General features: G+C 39.1%; 1 protein-coding gene across 14 annotated transcripts in view; it reads left to right on the top strand.

Annotated features, from left to right (window-relative positions):
• KIAA0825 (KIAA0825 ortholog) overlaps positions 1–18914 on the top strand; it is a 413723-nt gene that overhangs the window by 163380 nt on the left and 231429 nt on the right. For 11 of the 14 annotated variants that reach the window (XM_048849271.2, XM_048849272.2, XM_075128575.1 and 8 more), the window contains 6 exons: positions 1977–2071; positions 3801–4028; positions 5028–5293; positions 7069–7219; positions 12313–12503; positions 16352–16534. In XM_048849271.2, the coding sequence (XP_048705228.2) occupies positions 1977–2071; positions 3801–4028; positions 5028–5293; positions 7069–7219; positions 12313–12503; positions 16352–16534 (1114 nt within the window). Of the gene's footprint in view, positions 1–1976; positions 2072–3800; positions 4029–5027; positions 5294–7068; positions 7220–12312; positions 12504–16351; positions 16535–16923; positions 17225–17735; positions 18562–18914 lie in introns of those variants that run through there. The other 3 variants (XM_048849281.2, XM_048849282.2, XM_048849283.2) reach the window with 3 other exon arrangements.

Genomic DNA, 18914 nt, shown 5'->3' with positions numbered 1-18914 from the left:
CAGAAATTGTCTGGGGTTTGTAAGAAACCCAAAAGGACTTAAGTTTGATAGTGGTGTGTAATTTGCACAGGAGTTTGTAATGAGATGTGTCAGCAGTTCTGGAATATTTATGCATTCATTTATGCAAACATATCAAATTACAAACAACTGGTCATCTCTTCACAGGTCTGCTGTAGACTAACGGGGAAGATCCTTAACTAGTGTAAATTATCATGGCTCCTATGACAATTTATACTTGTTGAGGATCTATTTCAAAATGATGTGTTCGCTTCTGGTCAGTTCACTGAAAAAGTTAATAAAGTGGAGGGTGTTCTCAGAAGGACAGTGTAAATGGAGGCTAGTCAGTTTGACTTTTTGATAAAAGATTAAAAGAGTGAATTATATATTGCTTACTTGAGTAGTGACAATAAGAGAATGTAAGTCTTCTGACATTGAAAGGGTGTGGACACTACAGCAGATGAATATCTAACATAGTAAGAGAAAGTACAAATTTTCTTTCTCAGTGTCAGCTCATTATTCCCAGGTAGATTGGATATCAGGAGAAACTTTCTGAGAGGAAACTCTTAAAAATCTGGAACAATCTCTCAAAGGAAGTATTGGAAGCTCCAGCACACAGTGAATTTAAAAATAGGCAGAATTAAATGTATAGCCCATAACTACTTGCAGTTGGAAGGCGAAGTGGGTGACCTGATTAGTGTTGTCCATCTTTATATTCTGCCATTTTATTTTTCATATTTCTAAAAATAAAAATTATTTTTCCCTGGAACTAGTTTCATTAACGTAACTTAAGACTGGACTTGAGGAAGTCATTCCAAGCCATGGAACACTGTTTAAGAGCATAAGCAAGATGCCTTCCTTCAAAGGATGCAGTATCTAAGAAAAAGGGAAAATCCATTTTAGACAAATGAGATCCTAAGGATCTCAAAGAAGTAGATGTTTTCTTCAACAGAAAAGCTTTCCCCAAACTTTGAGCATACATATTGCCAATGCCTTCAAGCGGCAGAAGACCTTTTAATATATGCTCTTAACAATACTCTTTAGCTATGCTTGATAGCATTCTATCATTTAGTGCTCCTTGTTTCTTGTCTTTAATTTCACATAAGACATAGTAAATTAGTAATACCTGCACCAGAATTGTATGTAAACTATATTAAGAAAGGGAAGGATGTTTAAATTATTAATTACGTTGCTTCTATTTACTTGTTGAGCACTGGTGGTATGTTTAGTGCTGCTCAGAACATAGGACAGACATGTACTCTGTCCTGTAAATCTAAGGGTCAGATTGTACAAACACTTACACGTGCAAATAACTGCATGGGGCAATTCATATGTGTAAGTGTTTGCAGGACTGGGCCCTCAATTGGTGACCTCTGTCCCAGTGATTGGTTTACTCCAGATCAAATCAGTGGCAAAATTCCCATTGAGATCAATGGTATCTGACTGGGCCATATATATTGGGCTTGCTAATGAGGTATTAGTTCTAAAGAAGTCTGTACTTGCTCTGATCATTATTTTGGATATAATAATTGCACTTAATTAGCTGCCATTTGATTCTTTTTGTGTCAGAATTTTAAAATCGCTTAAATGTTTAAAATATATAGTGCCACATAATATATTTAATTTATTGAACAAAGAACAGAAATTAATTTTTACACGGCTGCTCTAAAGTTATCTATTCTTGCTAGAAACAGGTGACTGCACAATCAGTATAAAAATGAATTAATGACAAAAGGAACTATATTTTATATGTTATCTATGCATATGTGTAAAATATGAATACAATGGGATGTGGATTTCATCAGGTTATATAAAAGGAGTTGTGTATAACCTGAATTTGACTTTATCGCAACATTAGTATTCTACTACATCTCGTTGAATTTTTTTATACTACATATTGATATATCAGAAGGTGTTGTAGGCTGCAGATTTTTCTACAGAATTAATCTTTTCTTTGATTCCCTTATCATACCGTGCAGGAGTTCTGAAGAAAGCTAGTGGGGAGCTTTTAATAGGGGAAACTAGAGCAAATGAAACCAGTGTGCATTCTGAACAGTTACTTCAGGTAAAAGAGGTGAGTTTGAAAAGAGTCTTACACTTTATAAGGATTTTGTTTCTTTTTCTTTTTCTCTTTGTCATCAATATAGATTCTGTTGGCATACTCATTATAAATGCCTGTTTCCAGAAGTTAATTGTTTGAATATTACAATTAATTTTAGACTGCAGAATCTCAGCTCAGGATGAAAAAATCCTATACAAAATGTGTATGTAAAGAGACAAAGGGGATAATCTTTTTTATTTTTATTTTTTTGGTACACGTTATACTGTAACAAAGTTAACATCAGAAGAACAAAATGCCACAGTTACAAAGAGGAAAACCAAAACCATGCACAAACATAAAGGTCTTTCTTTAATATTCCATGTGTTCTTGAATATATGATAGGCTGACAAAATGTACTGAAATCTTAGTAGCTGATCATGCAGATGCTTACTGCTAAGGTTTGTGTTAGTTCCTTTACTAGTCATTCAGTGCCATAATCCTTGCAGAAAGCACATGCAGGATTGTGGCTTGGTCTGTCCTCCATTTACCAATGAAATGTTGGAATTGAGTTTAGGGGATTTAAGTCTAAAAGACTTGCCAGGTCAGTCATTGCCCAGTAGTGGAATTTCATTAATCAGTACCAAATTTTAGGACTCAAACAGCTTGTTTAAATACACTTTGGATCTTTCTGTGGGACTTATGTTTGAATGTTAGCTTTATTAAAAGTATTTTGATCCAGATGAGCTATACCTAGCACAGAACCTGAAGACAATGGGGAGATATGTGCTGTCTTTGTACTCCCCAGATTGTGGGGTGGCTGTGGGATCAATTAAGTCCCTGGCACAAGTTAGAGCAATGTAAGCGCTTTTCCAATTTCAGGCTGGTTATAATGCCTAACTTAGTGTATACGCACAATGGGCTATTGCAGCCTCTAGGGTTGTTAAAGTCCTGTCTCCTCCCCTCTCTTACCATACCACTTATGTCAGAAATTGGTTAGGTTAGGCCATGAAATATTCCCCTTAAACTAGAGACATTATCGGTTGGCCACTATTGTCCAGCTTTAAGATGGCTTTACACAATCAAAGCAGTGCAAAGCAGAATTAGTGTGAGCCAGGGGGTGGTCCATGATATTCCTCAGATCCACCTCAGAGGTCTCTATTTTTTTTGGCCAGGTTTGTGAACACCTGTGACCTAGACTAGTTTAAACTGTGGCCAAATGCAGCACTAAAGAAACGAATTCTAGCATTGGTATGCCAAATCTGGTTTCTCTAAACCGTTTACCATTCACAGTATTGGTTTGCTGGTTTTGAGTTAAAAGCATACTAAGGAAGTAAGAGAGAATATTACATGGTGTCTGATGTTGCAAACTATAAAAATGGCTATAAAATTTAATTGACTTTATTAAATATATTGAATTTAAAGGTTTCTTTATGTGGTAAGTAAAGTGCAGCCTGCTGCTCAAATAAAGATAGTTTTATTGAAACAGATTTTTATAAATGACATTTTGATATTTTTATTAAATCCAATAACAATTTGAATGAAACATTACTATATGTATTAATCTGTGTTAAAAATACATATGCTTTTTATTGTTAGTTCATTGTTTGTGAGTTGTATTTTCCAACTTATGTGAATGGCTTTCACAGTATGACAGAATATCTCTAGATAACTTGTATACTGGTAGTCATATAAGATTGGAACCGTAACAACAGTAATGTTCATTGCTGAGTTTGGATTGATGTGATATACATTTATATTTCAGACTACTTTACTGGATTTTAGCTGGAGAAATGCATTTAAAGACCTGTCTTCTTCTGTGGCACACTGTATAACAATAGCAATTGAAGATTTTTCAACTAAAATTCTTCAGCTTGAGCAGAAAGAAGAGTCTTCAGCTGCAGTCTATACAATGAGCCTAGTAAACATCCAGCAAATGAGGGAGTCCTGGGAAACAGTCCACGAGGAGGAACAACCAAAACAAATTGCAAAGGCAGGTATCCAAAGATCTGAAGTTTGCCGGGAGACAGAATGCCAAGGTTGTTTGCTGTCCAAGCTTTGACATGCTTACAGTGCCATTAATATTCCAGGTTGTATATAAATGGAGTTAAAAAGAAAGTGAAAGGCATTAAAATACAATGCCAAATATTGTGTTATATTTTAACACATAGTCTGTACTAAACAAAATGAACTTTTTAACTTTACCCTTTTATTTTTTGCATCAAAAGGATTCAAAACCATTCTGATTAGTGTCTGTAGTGCTACATCCCAATTTGATGATGATATGCTTTCAAAATTTGAAGCATTGCTATAAAAGGATTTCCTGTATTTATTTCCTTAGGCATGCCATTTAATTAATCAGCATAATGAATATTATGGCCAAATTGGAGTTCTTTGATTTGGCTAAAAGGTCAGATATGTTGATAAATTAAATGGTTAGTCTAAGAATATATAATATATGAAAGCTTTTTAATGTTGTAATTTTTGCAAGTGTTTTACCAATTTAGGATGGAAAGCAATTGATGCTAAGCAGAATTATTAAATGTTTAGTTAAAGGAGCGTCCAGGCTTTTAGTAAGATGGCTTTATTGAGAACAATACATACACTTGCTAGAAGATGACAATGTCCCCCCTATAACTAGCAGCAAGAAATTGATTAAAACATAGCTTTTGAAAATGATATAATAGTTTAGAGAATTATCTCTGTTTGGAAGGAATTAGTCTTATCTTCTGAACACCATTAAATATATATGATGGGAGGGCATGAGCAAAATTAGGGCATTTTCTCATATAAGGTTAAATCCTTAGCATGTACTGTGCTGGTATACGGCACAAAAATTTGCCTTCTGTACCAGAGACTGACATTTTTATAAGGCTGATTCAATATATTTGTGTTGTGCCAATTTCATTATTCAAGAATTTGGCCCTGGCATACATAAATTACTGAGCTGTCAGAGTACAAATAACTTGATGCCACATTTATTTCTCCCTAGTTTTGTTCTGACATCATGGAAGAACTTGACACAGTGCTTCCACTGGCTCTGGCATGCAGAGATGATTCTCTTCAGGAAATTAGAGCAAACTTTGTAGAGGCCTGCTGCAAAGTAGCAACAGCTGTCCTGGAAAGGTTGGAGGAGAGAAGCAAAGAAGTTCCCTTCAAGGCTCCACTGCAAAACTTGTATGCTGTTCTCTCCACAGCAGTACATGTCTTTCAGCATTTTATGATGTATGATAATTTAATGAGAGAGACCAGCAAGAAGTGAGTCCTTTAAATATGTTTTAATTCAAATATAGATGATATGGAACTTTGATTCCATTTTAGTGGTATAATGTATAATCTATAATACTTGTAAATATACCCAAAATATTTCCTATACTTAAAGTACTATTTGCACTGTTTTTTAGGAAAGATCAGACATATTGATAACTTGAAGTAGTTATTACAAACATTGATTTTTACCTTCAAGGTCTGAATTGGCAAGGCAATGCAAATTCTTTACTTCTTAACCTTGAGCAAATACTCCTATACAGTCTACACTATATTATGGTATGGATGAATGGAGGACTTCCATTTCATTTTTGTCTGCAGCAACAGCTTAATTTTCATAAAAACAATGTTAAAAAATTTAATGTTTGACAACATGAAGATATGTTCCTCCTGCAGGTTGGTGTCATGAAGATTGTGTTAAGCACCATGAGCATATGTATCCAATAAACTTTTACAAGAGGGTAATTATTAATAAGTCTTAGATGGATGCTAAATAAAATTAGAGATAGGTCAAAGAAGGGGTGTTGGGATCCAGAGTAGGATTGGGTAAGGGTTCAGGTTAGAGGTTGAATCAGAGCTAATGCTTGGACCTGATGGCCCTGAAACTATGTATGTGGTTCTTAGGAGATTTTGGCTCAGAACAGTAGGAATCTCTTGATCTGCTCATCCTGTGTGATTCTGGTCATGTCTGAATTGGAACTGAGCTCCTTGTGGATTTGAGTATGACCTAGAGTAAAAATAAGGTGCTAGTTCAAATCTGAATGCATACCCAAGCAGAAACTTAAAGGGGTTTGGATTTAAGGTTCCAGTTTTGACCATCTCTAGTAAAATATTATGATTTTGATTTCTAATTAAAAATATCTTGTATGCTATGATTCACATCTGAATTTAAAAACAGAGCCCCGATTCTCAGCTCCTATTATCTCCCTGTTGCTCTGCCTGAATGGGGCAAAGGGGATATAAGCTGGAGCTACTGACCAGTTGAGGATTCCTGTGGTGAAAAAGAGAATTGATGTACTGGTGTAGAACGGTGGAACTGGTTCCCAGGCCAGTCTCCCCTCCACACATCCTTCCATGGGAGCATGTTGAGCATGGCACTGAGCTCCCCTCGGGCAGGTGTAAGCAGAGCACTGCAGGACCATACCCAGTTGTTGTAACTTAGTGCAGTTTAGGGTTGGGGCCAGGGCAGCATCAGAATCAGAGAACCATTATTGGATCCCTAACGCTTTCCCCTCTCTTGCAATGAGTGTATCTTGGTGCATGACAGAATCTACTCCCAAATATTGCCCAAATCATTCGATTTGTGTGCATTTCAAAACTGTTTATGATCATTCACATCTGCGGAGTTACACTTTTTATTTTACTAAAAAGAGTAAGTCTAGGGGACTCATGTTTATATGCTAGCTTTATAAAAGTTACTGCTGAAAAGTGCATAGTGTCTTCCAACAACATGGACAATTGAATGACAAAATAATATTCTGATTTGTAATAATAGGGAAGAATACTTTCACTTCTGAATGATGTATTGATAATGCAGTTTGTCTGAAGCAGAAATACGTATTTGTAGAACAGCAGATGTACATTTTCAAAGAGTTTGCAAAACAAAGACCAGATTTTTTGAAAGTGAATGTGGGCTTTGACTTCAGGCCCAAGAGGAAATGAATGATTGATAAGTAATAATCCAAACCATTTGTAGTACTGTGGATTGTTACCTCCTACTGCACAGGCCTTAAATCTTTGCCTCTTTGATCATTCCCTCTGAACAGGCCCCTGTTCCTAGTGCCTGTCCAGGGATATCAGGAATTCATCAACGTTCTCCAGTTTCAAGTTACCAACTACTGCGTCAGAGTTTGTGCTACAAGTATTTTACAGGATGCTGAGAGCCACCACTGGGATGACTACAAAGCTTTTTATGAGGTGTGAGGTTAAGTTTACTATCCCCTCCTTTTACATAAATGTGTTTTACTGCTTATCTGCTCTCTGACTAATTAGAAACATAAGATCTGTTCTACTTGTGCACAGAGGCTGTTGGGATATGTTTTTAAAATAGCTCTGTTACTGAATGTAAATATCTTAGCAATGATCTAGTAAAATATAGTTAAAAGACTTAAGATTAATCAGTCAGTTAATTAAATAAGGGTTCTCATGCCATTTGCCTAGTAAAATACTGTTCCTTAGGATTGGCTGAAAATAGATAGTTTACCTGTATGGGGAAAGGAGAGAAGATTAATATATTGACGCCTATACAGTATAAGACTCAAAGAAATAACAATACCAGAATAACGTAAATCTTTTCTCGCAGAAATACTCCCTATGATGATTGTAAGAATTGATTTTTTTTCTTTCCCTGCCAATACATGTGCATATGATAAGTATTTTTCTTATTTAATATATTTCTCCTTTGTCATTCTTTCTCATTTTGCTCCCCTACTGTGGGTTTGGTAAGTGGCTCAGATAGCACAAGTGACCAGTATCCCTGTCCACAGAATCCAGCCATATGTTTCTAACCTGCATTTGTGATATTGTCTGAATTTTGGAATCCCAAGTCTACTCTTAAACTCTAGTTTAATTATTTCAGTGCAAGAAAATCAGGGGCCAATTAATAAAACATACAGATGAATATATTGATTCTTTCCCACTTCCAGTGAACTATTCCATTGATTATAGACTACATATTGCTTAAAATCCCTTGAATGTGATTTCTGGGTCATGTAAAACATTTGTAATTTCATTATCAATAATAATTGGGATCTACAGCAACCATGGTCCTGTCCTTGCTTGTTACAATTGCCATATATGAGAACTAGGCTTCTGCGTATGACTCTACTGTCTCCCAGGCCTCCTGCAATGGAGCAGAATCCCCTTTGTATCTGATACTTACATTCTGGAAACTGTTAGGAAGAGCCATTGTGTTATACCTTCTCTTTCGATGGTGAGGATCTGGAGAGTCCAACTGATTAAATGTTACTTTCCGTGGCTGGTGCTATTAAAGGGTCTCTGTGTCTCAGAGCAGAAGTAATAAAGAAACCGATTTTATTTTTCTTAAATATGGTCTGGATGGTTCAGGAAGTTGGCAGTAGTATGGAGCCCAGTACTTCTTGGTCACTGATTGGGATCTGGTCTGCACTGGTAACAGTCTCAACTTATCACATGACTGTGACCAGTTTTTGGTGGCCTCATTCCAGCAACTAGGAAACAATTGTCCACTTCATAAAAACGACCATCATAATTGACAAAAATTGTTAGCAGTCTCAGCAAAGACAGCAAGAACTGACTGAATAATCCTCGCTCCTCTGGTCAGGATTGAGGCACATAAGAAGGTAGTTGAAGGAAGCTTGTATTGCTTCAATCTTCAGGACAATTTATCTGGCACTCTTTGTAAGTCCTCAGTTAAAATTCACAAAGAGAAGAACCACTCTCTCCCACCAAACTAAGGGACAGAGTGTATCTCTGCTTTATGGATGTATGCATCCAGGGCTGGCTCTAGGATTTTTGCCACCCAAAGCAAAAAATTTTTTGGCTGCCCTCGCTTTTTTTTTGTGCCTTCCCCCCAGCTCTGCCCCAACTCCGCCCTTTCCCAACCCCTTCCCCAAATCCCCAGCCCCACCTCCTCCCCTGGGCATGCTACATTTCCCTCCCCCATTGCTTCCTGCGGCTCCCCCCCCCCCCAACAACCCTCCTGCCCTAGCTCACCTCCGCTCCGCCTGCTCCCCTGAATATGCTGCTGCTCTGCTTTTCCCCCCTCCTTCTCAGGCGAGGGAGAGGCAGCGCGTTCAGGGGAGCAGGCGGAGCGGAGGTGAGTGAGGGTGGGGGTGGAGCGCAGGAAGTAAGAGCGGGGGGGGGGTAGAGGAACCGATCCCCGCCCCAGCTCACTTCTGCTCCACCACTGCCACCTCCCCCGAGCGTGCTGCTGCTTGGCTTCTCCTCCCTGCCTCCCGCCCAGGCGCGGCAAGCCTGGGAGGGATGGGGAGAAGCGGAACGGTGGTGATGCACTCAGGTGAGCAGGCAGAGGCAGAGCAAAGGTGAGCTGGGGTGGTGGGGGCACATTTCTAGGGGTACCATGGCTGGCACCTCCTTGTTTTGCTGGTGCCTAGAGCCAGCCCTGTATGCATCAGAAGGGGAGTGTATAAGGAAGGAACCTTCCCCCTCCCCACTGTTATGCAGCCTGTGTAAGGGCCAGGTAGAACACATTGGATATCCCAGGGGCTGTTCCCTTCCTATTCTAAGGGATGCATGTCATTCAAATTGTGGCAGGAGGAGTGAGGCTTTGCCCCGCCTCTTTTCCCACTGCCGACCCCACCCACCACGTGCTGACAAGCAGAACTGGCTGGCCCCTCTTTTTCAAAATAATAAACTGCACACCACAAAAGAAAATGGGACTATATGCAGATAAAGGCATTCTCAACATGAGTAACGTTGTCAGAATGTGGCGCACTGTGATTACATGGAGTGACATTTTCTATAGACTTATTATTATTTTTACAATGGTAACCTCCAAAGACCCCAACTAAACTTGGGAGTCTGTGGCTATTTATACTCTTTAAAATAAAGTGATATTGCTTTTCTACGCAGTGAAGGTAAAAATAGCTCAATTTACAAATGTTTTTGCATCGGGACACCTAACTTCATTCTCTCTTCACACACTCTCCTTATACCTCTCTGCTAATTCAACTGATTTTGAAAACAGTGGCGGGTATGATCAAGAGAAAAGCAGACAGTCCCATCTTAACTGTAGGCTAAGAGCTCTATTCTATTCATATGGACATATAGCTTGTAAAAGTTCAGTAATAATTTTACAAGGTATGGATCAATATGTGCCTATGTATGTGAGATCTGAATGGAACCCTAAGTACATTTTTACCATAAAGCATTTACATTCTAAAATGTCAGGGTGTGAACCTCTTAGGGTGCAGCATCTTACTGATGGAGTACATTGAAAACCCGCTGTATCACCAGGCCAGCTCTCCACATTACATTTTAGAATCAAGCTTTTAGTGTAGCAGACATCTGCTGCAATTTTAGGAACTTATGTTTTCTAATAGTCAAAGAATAAAGAATTGTCTGTTCAAAGATAATATTGAGTGGCTTATGTAATAAAACCCAGCTGCTTGTTTCCTGATATATAATCTAAATAAAAGCTCACATCTGTTTACATTGTACAAAGTCTTCAAAAATAGCAGATGTTTACCAGTAGAATACTTTAGAAATGACAACAAACAGAAAAACAGGTCAGCAAAAGGGAATGGATCTCATATAAATCTTTAATCAAAACACTATTACTTCTGTTTTAGAGGCACAATGTTAGAAAAGATACATTATTAAATTTAGCACTTTAAGATTCTATATAGTGAACAACAATGTTATATAATAATAGGTATAATAGTATAAACTTATGTTCAGATAAGAGTTTGTAGGCTCCCAGAGAATTAACAAGACTCTCAGGCATTCAAATACTTAATAAAACATTATAAATGCTGTACCACATAGAAAATTCATTTAGAAAGTCTTATTTCTTATTGTGAGACTGATTTTAATTTGATGCTAGAAGACCTAAAAACTTATCAAAAAGGTATTAGTCTCCATTAGGAATGGAAGCTAATTATTGTGCTTAATGTGCTTATTCTGTGAATGCAAGAGTTATAGTTGTAGAAATAAAGAGAATATTTCATAGAAACTGGAAGGGACCTCAAGAGGTCATCTAGTTCAGTCCCCTGTACTCATGGCAGGACTAGGTATTATCTAGACCATCCCTGACAGGTGTTTGTCTAACCTGCTCTTAAAAATCTCCTATGATGGAGATTCCACAACCTTCCAAGGCAATTTATTCCAGTACTTAACCACCCTGACAGTTAGGAATTTTTTCCTAATGTCCAACCTAAACCTCCCATGCTGAAATTTAAGACCATTGCTTCTTGTCCTATCCTTAGAGGTTAAGAAGAACAATTTTTCTTCCTCTTCCTTGTAACAACCTATTATGTACTTAAAAGCTGTTATCATGTCCCCTCTCAGTCTTCTCTTTTCCAGACAAAACAAACACAGTTTTTTCAATCTTCCCCCATAGGTCATGTTTTCTAGACCTTTATTAATTTTTGTTGCTCTTCTCTGGACTTTCTCCAGTTTGTCCACACCTTTCCTGAAATGTGGCACTCAGAACTGGACACAATACTCCAGTTGAGGCATAATCAGCGTGGAGTAGAGTGGAAGAGTTACTTCATGTGTCTTGCTTACAACACTCCTGCTAATACATCCCAGAATGATGTTCGCTTTTTTTGCAACAGTGTTACCCTGTTGACTCATATTTAGCTTGTGGTCCACTGTGTAGAAATATTTGCACATTTGATCACCTTCTCCTGGAAGAAATATACAATAGTGAATCTCATAATTAGGAGACCATAAGGTATCAAAACACACAGTTATAAACAATGTATGAACAATTTGAGCTAGTACTTGTCTAGGAAGCATTCTACGCAAAGATCTCCATGGGTAAAGTTCTACTCTTTTATGATTTTTTTTCAGTATACTCAATGCATAATAGTTGAAGTTTATTTTATGTAAGAAAACCAGGAAATGACATAAAAAATCTGACAGTGGTTATTATGGATATCTATGGAAATAGACATACTTAAGTAATTTAAATACTTTGGTTCTTGTTTAAGAAGAGGTAGCCAATATATTAAACTAATCTGGTTAGTTTAGTGATTGCAAAATACTGTATGTAGTTTTAAAGTAAAATTAAAACAATAGGTCACAAGTAGGCTAATTAAGGATATAGTAGGTCAAATGTTTGTGGTTTGGCTTTGTGGTAGAGTATTGGTTTAGTAACTGAAATGAAACATGTGTTTCTTTGTCAATAAAGATGTTTTACATCTTGTCAAGAATCTTTTTTGGTCATTTACTGTCTCAAACTCTTCAGCTATTTCCTCTCAGCCTGAACTAATTAGATTCACAGGAACCAAGCTGACATTTTGGAAGATGTGTTTCTATTGTTTAATGTGTTGTGGTTTTGCCAGGGGGAAAGATGCTCATTCTCTGTCCAGATGTGGCATTATTTCTGCTGTGCTCTCCAACATGATCTGTGGACTATTCTACCCCCCAAGTTAGCCCAGGAGATTCTAAAAGAAGTGCTGGAGAAATCTTTGGCTGTGCTAGCCTGCAGATATTCTCAGGCCCATCCCAGTTACAAGAGAACTCCACAGATAAGGTAATACATTTTTGATTAACAGGTGTTTTTTTGTGAATAAAATGCATGTGTTCTCAGGATATGATGTGTTGTTTTGTTGTAATTCACCTGAATTTAAAAATACGTGAATATAAAAATAAATTCATAAATTTATATAATTCCTATGAGGATTATTTTAATAAAATGCATCTGGGATATTTAAGTATATGCTAGGCTCCATGTAATGTGATCATGCAGTATATGATTGGGATTGCATAACTCCCTCTTTTGTAAAACTGCCACATAAATGGCCAGAGTGCATGAGGCTTGATGTAAAAGGGTCCAAGCAGTGGCTGAGCAGACAAAAAGAAATGCAGACAGCAGGAGTAGCTTTGGGTGAGGGTCAAGGGATTGAACCATGAATTAAAAGCCCTGCTCTTCTGGCAGCTCCAGGACAGGCAAGTGCTCCAGCTGAAGACTGTCCTATGAGGTTCCTAAACTTTGCTGGAGCAAGGGCTTTGTCAAGAAGCAATAAAAGGGCAGGCAGCCCTTGCGGCAAACTTGTCCTAATACCTTATTCCTTCCTTTCCATTCTCCTGTTTGGTTACAGCAATCAGTAAAGTGAACTGCTTCTCTTGCCCTGTTCTTTACTGAAACATGTCAGGGTCCATGGTGATCATGGTGGCCATGAGATTTAAATTAATCTCAAGAGAATCAATCATCTGCATGGACATTGAATCCACCTGGGACAATATACTCACATAACTCCTGCTGAAGGCTGTAAATGTAGATGTGCAACAGAGATTGAGATGTAAAATTTGCTCATGATACTGAAGATTTCTAAAGTGTCTGTCATCCAAGAATTTCATAAAGTACTTTGCAAACATCAGTGAATTAAGTCTTACAACATCCATGTGAGTTAGAGAAGTATTGTAAACCCACATTACAGATGGGGAGACTGAGGCACAGAGGGGCGAAGTGACTTGTTCAAGGTTTCACAGTCTATGTAAGAGCTGGGAATAAACCACAGATTTCCTAGCTCTTGTTTATGCTTTAATCCTGTACTAAATTCTCTGTGATAAGGTCACTTTATATTCTTAAATATAATTAGCATATACTCCTAGACAGTATTTCTGCATGCTCAAGTGTTAGTATATAGGCCTGTTTGTTAGCTTGAGATAGAATTTTAGGTTTGCTTTTTGATACTCTTATATCCTTTTTAATATGTGTGAACAAAGAACAAAGACACTGTGTGTTGCTTCTGCCCAGCCAGATGGGTTTTGTTAGTATAATGAGAAAAGATAAGGGATAAAGTTAAATGTGTTACTGGGTATTATGGGAGTTTAACATATAAGCATATACTGGAAGGCTGCCTGGCTCCTCTCTCAAGCCAAGGTCAAGCAACCATTTAGGAGGGGCAATGGGATTGTGGGAGTGGGGGTCATAAGAAACACAAAAGGTCAAAGAAAGGCCTGGCCTTGGCCAGAACACATTCCTTACCCTTTCCATGGGATACAAAAGAGGTGGCATCCAGACCCCAGACTCATGACCCTCCAAAATGGAACATGACCATAAATTGTAAAGTGTCGGATCAGGGGTGTTCACTACAGGTATATTTGGGCCTGGTAAGAAGGAAGAGGTGGGAATAGGAAACGGGGACACGGGTAAAGGCTCTGCGGCATCAGAGCTATGGATATACTTGCTTGAAATATACTTGCTGGAAACTAACCCCAATAAACATTGCATTGCCTGCACTTCTGACTTTCGGTCTTCTGCTTTCTGTCTTCATGACAAGAACTGTGGGTGGCGTAGGGGGAGGAAGGGCAAAAAAGAAGCCCCTAATATCAGGTACTACATCTTGTGGGTTTAGCCAACACAGAATACGATAGTTACTGTATCTCCTGACATGAAAACACTTTTCCTGATAATTTTCTTGCAAAATTTCCTATAATTTGCAGGATATAAAAGTCCTGCTACAGTGCCTGATGCATCTGGTATTTTTCAGCTTTGCATGAAGCTGATTTAAGTTACTGGACAAGAAGAAACTTTTTGTTTACTTTAATAAACAGGGCACTCCATTTATAAACTTCTATTCCATTCATTAAAATGGTAATTCTTGGCTTTGTCTCTAAGTGAATTATCCAGTCATACAATAAAAAACATATTTTTCTTTGAATATAGTTAGTTACCTGCTGGAGGATTCTCTGCACCTTGAAGTCTTTAAACCATGATTTGAGGACTTCAGTAGCTCAGACGTAGGTCAGGGGCTTGTTACAGGAGAGGGTGGGTGAGATTCTGTGGCCTGCGTTGTGCAGGAGGTCAGACTAGACGATCATAATGGTCCCTTCTGACCTTAAAGTTTATGATTCTATATATTCATACTATGACGTATTGCATAAGTGTGCTTTATAAGGCTGTATTTTAACTGGGAACTTCTAGCGACATTATAAACCCATGAGACTAAGATAGAGAGCTTTTTGTGAACTTTGGGCCAGATTTTCAAAGGTATTTAGATGCCTAAAGATTCAGATAGGAACTTAGTAGGACTGGGAGTTAGGCTTTATGGAAATTCCACTAGGTGCCTTTCTGCATCCCTAGGTGCCTTAGTATCTTTGAAAATCTTGCCCTTTGTGTTATGCATTTGTTTGACTACATTCTTACTTCAGCATATCTATTATTTTATATTGAATTTTATTTTTTTTAATTAGGTCAAGGTTCTGTGGCCTTGTGCCAGGCATTGTCTAGCTGGTTACTAGTTGAAAACTCTTCTCTGTCCTATCACCTTGCCTCAGTCAGTTGGGAACCTATAAAGGTTCACAGACTGAAAATCAGTTCACCGTCTGCTAGTCAGTCTTTCCAGTTGGACTTGAATGCAGTGCGTGCACTGCAATTCCATCCTGTAATATTATTTAAACTAAGTTGCTATTCTCCAGTAAAATTTAAACCCAACGTTTTTCCCTTTTACAATTCACACAAGCAGGAGGGAAGAGCCATGATTTGACAGTCTCCTGCTGGCTAGTGTGTGTGACTGTGTGCTGTTCTATTACCACCAGTTCTGTGGCCGAGCTGCATTTTCTCTGCCTGCTGGAGTCAGAGTTAGTACAGTGCCCACCCATATGAGAAAGGAAATTAGGGCTGGGAAACTACTGAGTCCCACACCTTTCCTCCTATTCCCTGTAGGTTGGTGGGGAAGGTACACAAGGTTCTGCTTCTTTGAATTCCCTACAGGCCTTGCTTCCCACACTTGTCTACCTCCTTCCTTTGCTACATGTCTCCTGCAGCAGCATTGTCTTACTTGTGACAGAAATTGTTTTGCAGTTATTATATAGCATCTGGTGGCAGAGATTGGTCATATCAGACCTGCAGAATATCTGCTTCCTGTACAATGTAAAGAAATTGGTAATAGGGTGTTTATACTGGGGAGAGAGGGCGGGGCAGTGTCAGAAAGAGACTGGAAAGTGTCAGTGAGGAGTTTAGGGGGCTAGAAAGTGACAAGGGAGGAGTAGCAGGTAACTGGTGACTCTGGCAGTGAGAAGGGGGTTCTGGGGTAGGGGGCAGAGGGCTGGATGTTAATAGGGAAGATGCTGGGGGGTAGCAGGAGCAAGGACTGAAGAGCCAGAGATATGGCTCTAGCTTCACATGCTGTGTCAACTATTGTTTATTAAGAGAACCGAATAAAATGTTTTTTTCTGACCAGAAATTGATTGATTATGTATTAGTTTGTAGTGTATATTACTTACAGAGAGCTTGTAGGTCATTTAACAATTCCAGCCATTTCAAATAAGGAGTTTGTATTTTCTGTATTGTAGGAAAGTGCATTGATAACTCAGATGAGATTTCACCATCAGACTACTTCCATGGCTGACATTTTCACCCTTTCTTCCCAACAGAATTGATATCACAGCGATTTTAATATCTACTGAAAATATGCTGTGGTCAGCTTGCTGCTCAGTGCAGGAACTTTTGAATCCACATAAAGACAAAGATGCCAAGATCTATAAAATACACAACCACTGCAACAATCTATTCTCTGCACTTGCCATTTTAACCGCACCTTTGAAGAATCTGTATGAGTAAGTATGAGGGCAATGTTTTAATACAAGGTAAAATTAACCATATCACTTATTTAACTTGCAACTAGAAGGGTAGATGGTCAATGAGACAATTTATTGGTTAAAATGTAAATGGAACCCAAACTCCGGACACAGTTTGAGAACCACTGCTCTAGATCCTTGATTGGTGTCTTGAATTAGGTCTGTATAGGCCTTATTCTAAGACCATTGAAGTCAATGAGATTTGAATCAAGCCCCTGGACATCATTCTTTTCCATAGATTCATAAAAGCTAGAACGTATTGTCCAGTTTGACAACAGAATGTGACTTAGTGATTCCTGCATTAAGTGCAAATTTCTTGTTGAGCTAGAGAATATCTTTTTAAAAACATATCTTTTCTTGATTTAAAGGCTTCAGTGATGAAGAATCCACTGTATTCCTTGCAAGTTAGTCACTCTCACTGTTACAAACTTGCACCTTATTTCCAAACAGAATTTTTCTAACTTCAGCTTCCAGCCATTGTATCTTCTCAAGTCTTTGTCTGCTAAGAGTCCTCCACTCTTAGAAATATTTTCCCCATACTTCTGGAATTACTGGACTTCTTGAAATAATTCACTGAACTAATTCTCTGATTACTTGACACATAGGAAGCCGATGAAGTGAGCTGTAGCTCACGAAAGCTCATGCTCAAATAAATTGGTTAGTCTCTAAGGTGTCACAAGTACTCCTTTTCTTGATGTGCTTCAGTAAGTCTCAAATATATTTGTAAAGAACTAGTGTATGCAAAGCTTAATCTCAGGAGAATATATTTTTAGAAGTCACAATTGCAACCAAAACAGGACTTGGCCTACACTGATGTTACATGTGAGTTATCCCATTGCCTTCAGTGGGGCCAGGATTTCATCCAGATTGTTTTGTGTAAGAGCCAGATATTAAAGTGAGACCCCAAATTATGAAGAAAAAAAATAGCTGAAAGCCTGTGAGACTAGTCTTCATTTTATTACATCAGGAGACAACTATGGGAAAAAATAGGAGGAGGGAGTCCTGATCTCTGTCTGTGTATGCCGGGTCTTCTAACTAGAGTGGTTCTTTTATCACTTGTGAGGTTGTTGTAACATCTTAGCCCTGGTCTACACTACGAGTTTAGGTCGAATTTAGCAGAGTTAGATCAATTTAACCCTGCACCCGTCCACACGACGAAACCATTTTTGTCGACTTAAAGGGCTCTCAAAATCAATTTCTGTACTCCTCCCCGACGAGAGGATTAGCGCTGAAATCAACATCGCTGGGTCGAATTTGGGGTAGTGTGGACACAATTCGACGGTATTGGCCTCCAGGAGCTATCCCAGAGTGCTCCATTGTGACCTCTCTGGAGAGCACCTTCAACTCAGATGCACTGGCCAGGTAGACAGGAAAAGCCCCGGGAACTTTTGAATTTCATTTCCTGTTTGGCCAGCGTGGCAAGCTCTTCAGCACAGGTGACCATGCAGAGCTCTTCAGCACAGGTGACCATGCAGTCCCAGAATCGCAAAAGAGTTCCAGCATGGACTGAACGGGAGGTACTGGATCTGATCACTGTATGGGGAGACAAATCCATGCTATCAGAACTCCTTTCCAAAAGACAAAATACCAATATATTTGAAAAAATCTCCAAGGGCATGATGAACAGAGGCTATAACAGGGACCTGCAGCAGTGCCACTTGAAAATTAAGGAGCTCAGGCAAGCCTACCAAAGAAGCAGAGAGGCAAACGGCCGCTCCAGGTCAGAGCCCCAGACATGCTGCTTCTATGATAAGCTGCATGCAATTCTACAGGGTGCCCCTACCGCTACGCCACCCCTGTCCGTCAACACCTGCAAGGGGGGAGTCTCACACAACAGGGATCAGGATTTTGGGGATGAGGAAGAGGAGGAGAAGGATAGCGCACAACAGGCAAGCGGAGAAACCATTCTCCCCAACAGCCAGGAACTGTTTATCACCCTGGAGCCAATATCCTCCCAGCCCTCCCAAGGCAGCTCCCGGACCATGAAGTCGGAGAAGGCACCTCTGGTGAGTGTACCTTTGTAAATATAATACATGGTTTAAAAGCAAGCATGTTTAATGATTAATTTGCCCTGAAGACTTGAGATGCATTTGCGGCCAGTACAGCTACTGGAAAAGTCTGTTAACGTGTCTGGGGGTGGAGCGGAAATCCTCCAGGGACATTATTAAGGGGACATTCAGAGGTGGCCATTCCTGCTGGGCTGTTTGCCTGTGGCTGAAAAGAAATCATCCCTGCTTTTAGCTAGGCGTTGGCGGGGGAGGGGATTTATGTTGAACTGTTCATGTTTGGCTGGCAGGGATCTTCCCTGATACTAGTCATGCGGTGGGTGGGGAGGGTGAAGTGATCATCCCAGAGAATT

Source organism: Caretta caretta, chromosome 5 (genome assembly GCF_965140235.1).
Source record: "Caretta caretta isolate rCarCar2 chromosome 5, rCarCar1.hap1, whole genome shotgun sequence".
NCBI lineage: Eukaryota > Metazoa > Chordata > Testudines > Cheloniidae > Caretta > Caretta caretta.
This window is presented reverse-complemented; position numbering and strand designations above follow the sequence as displayed.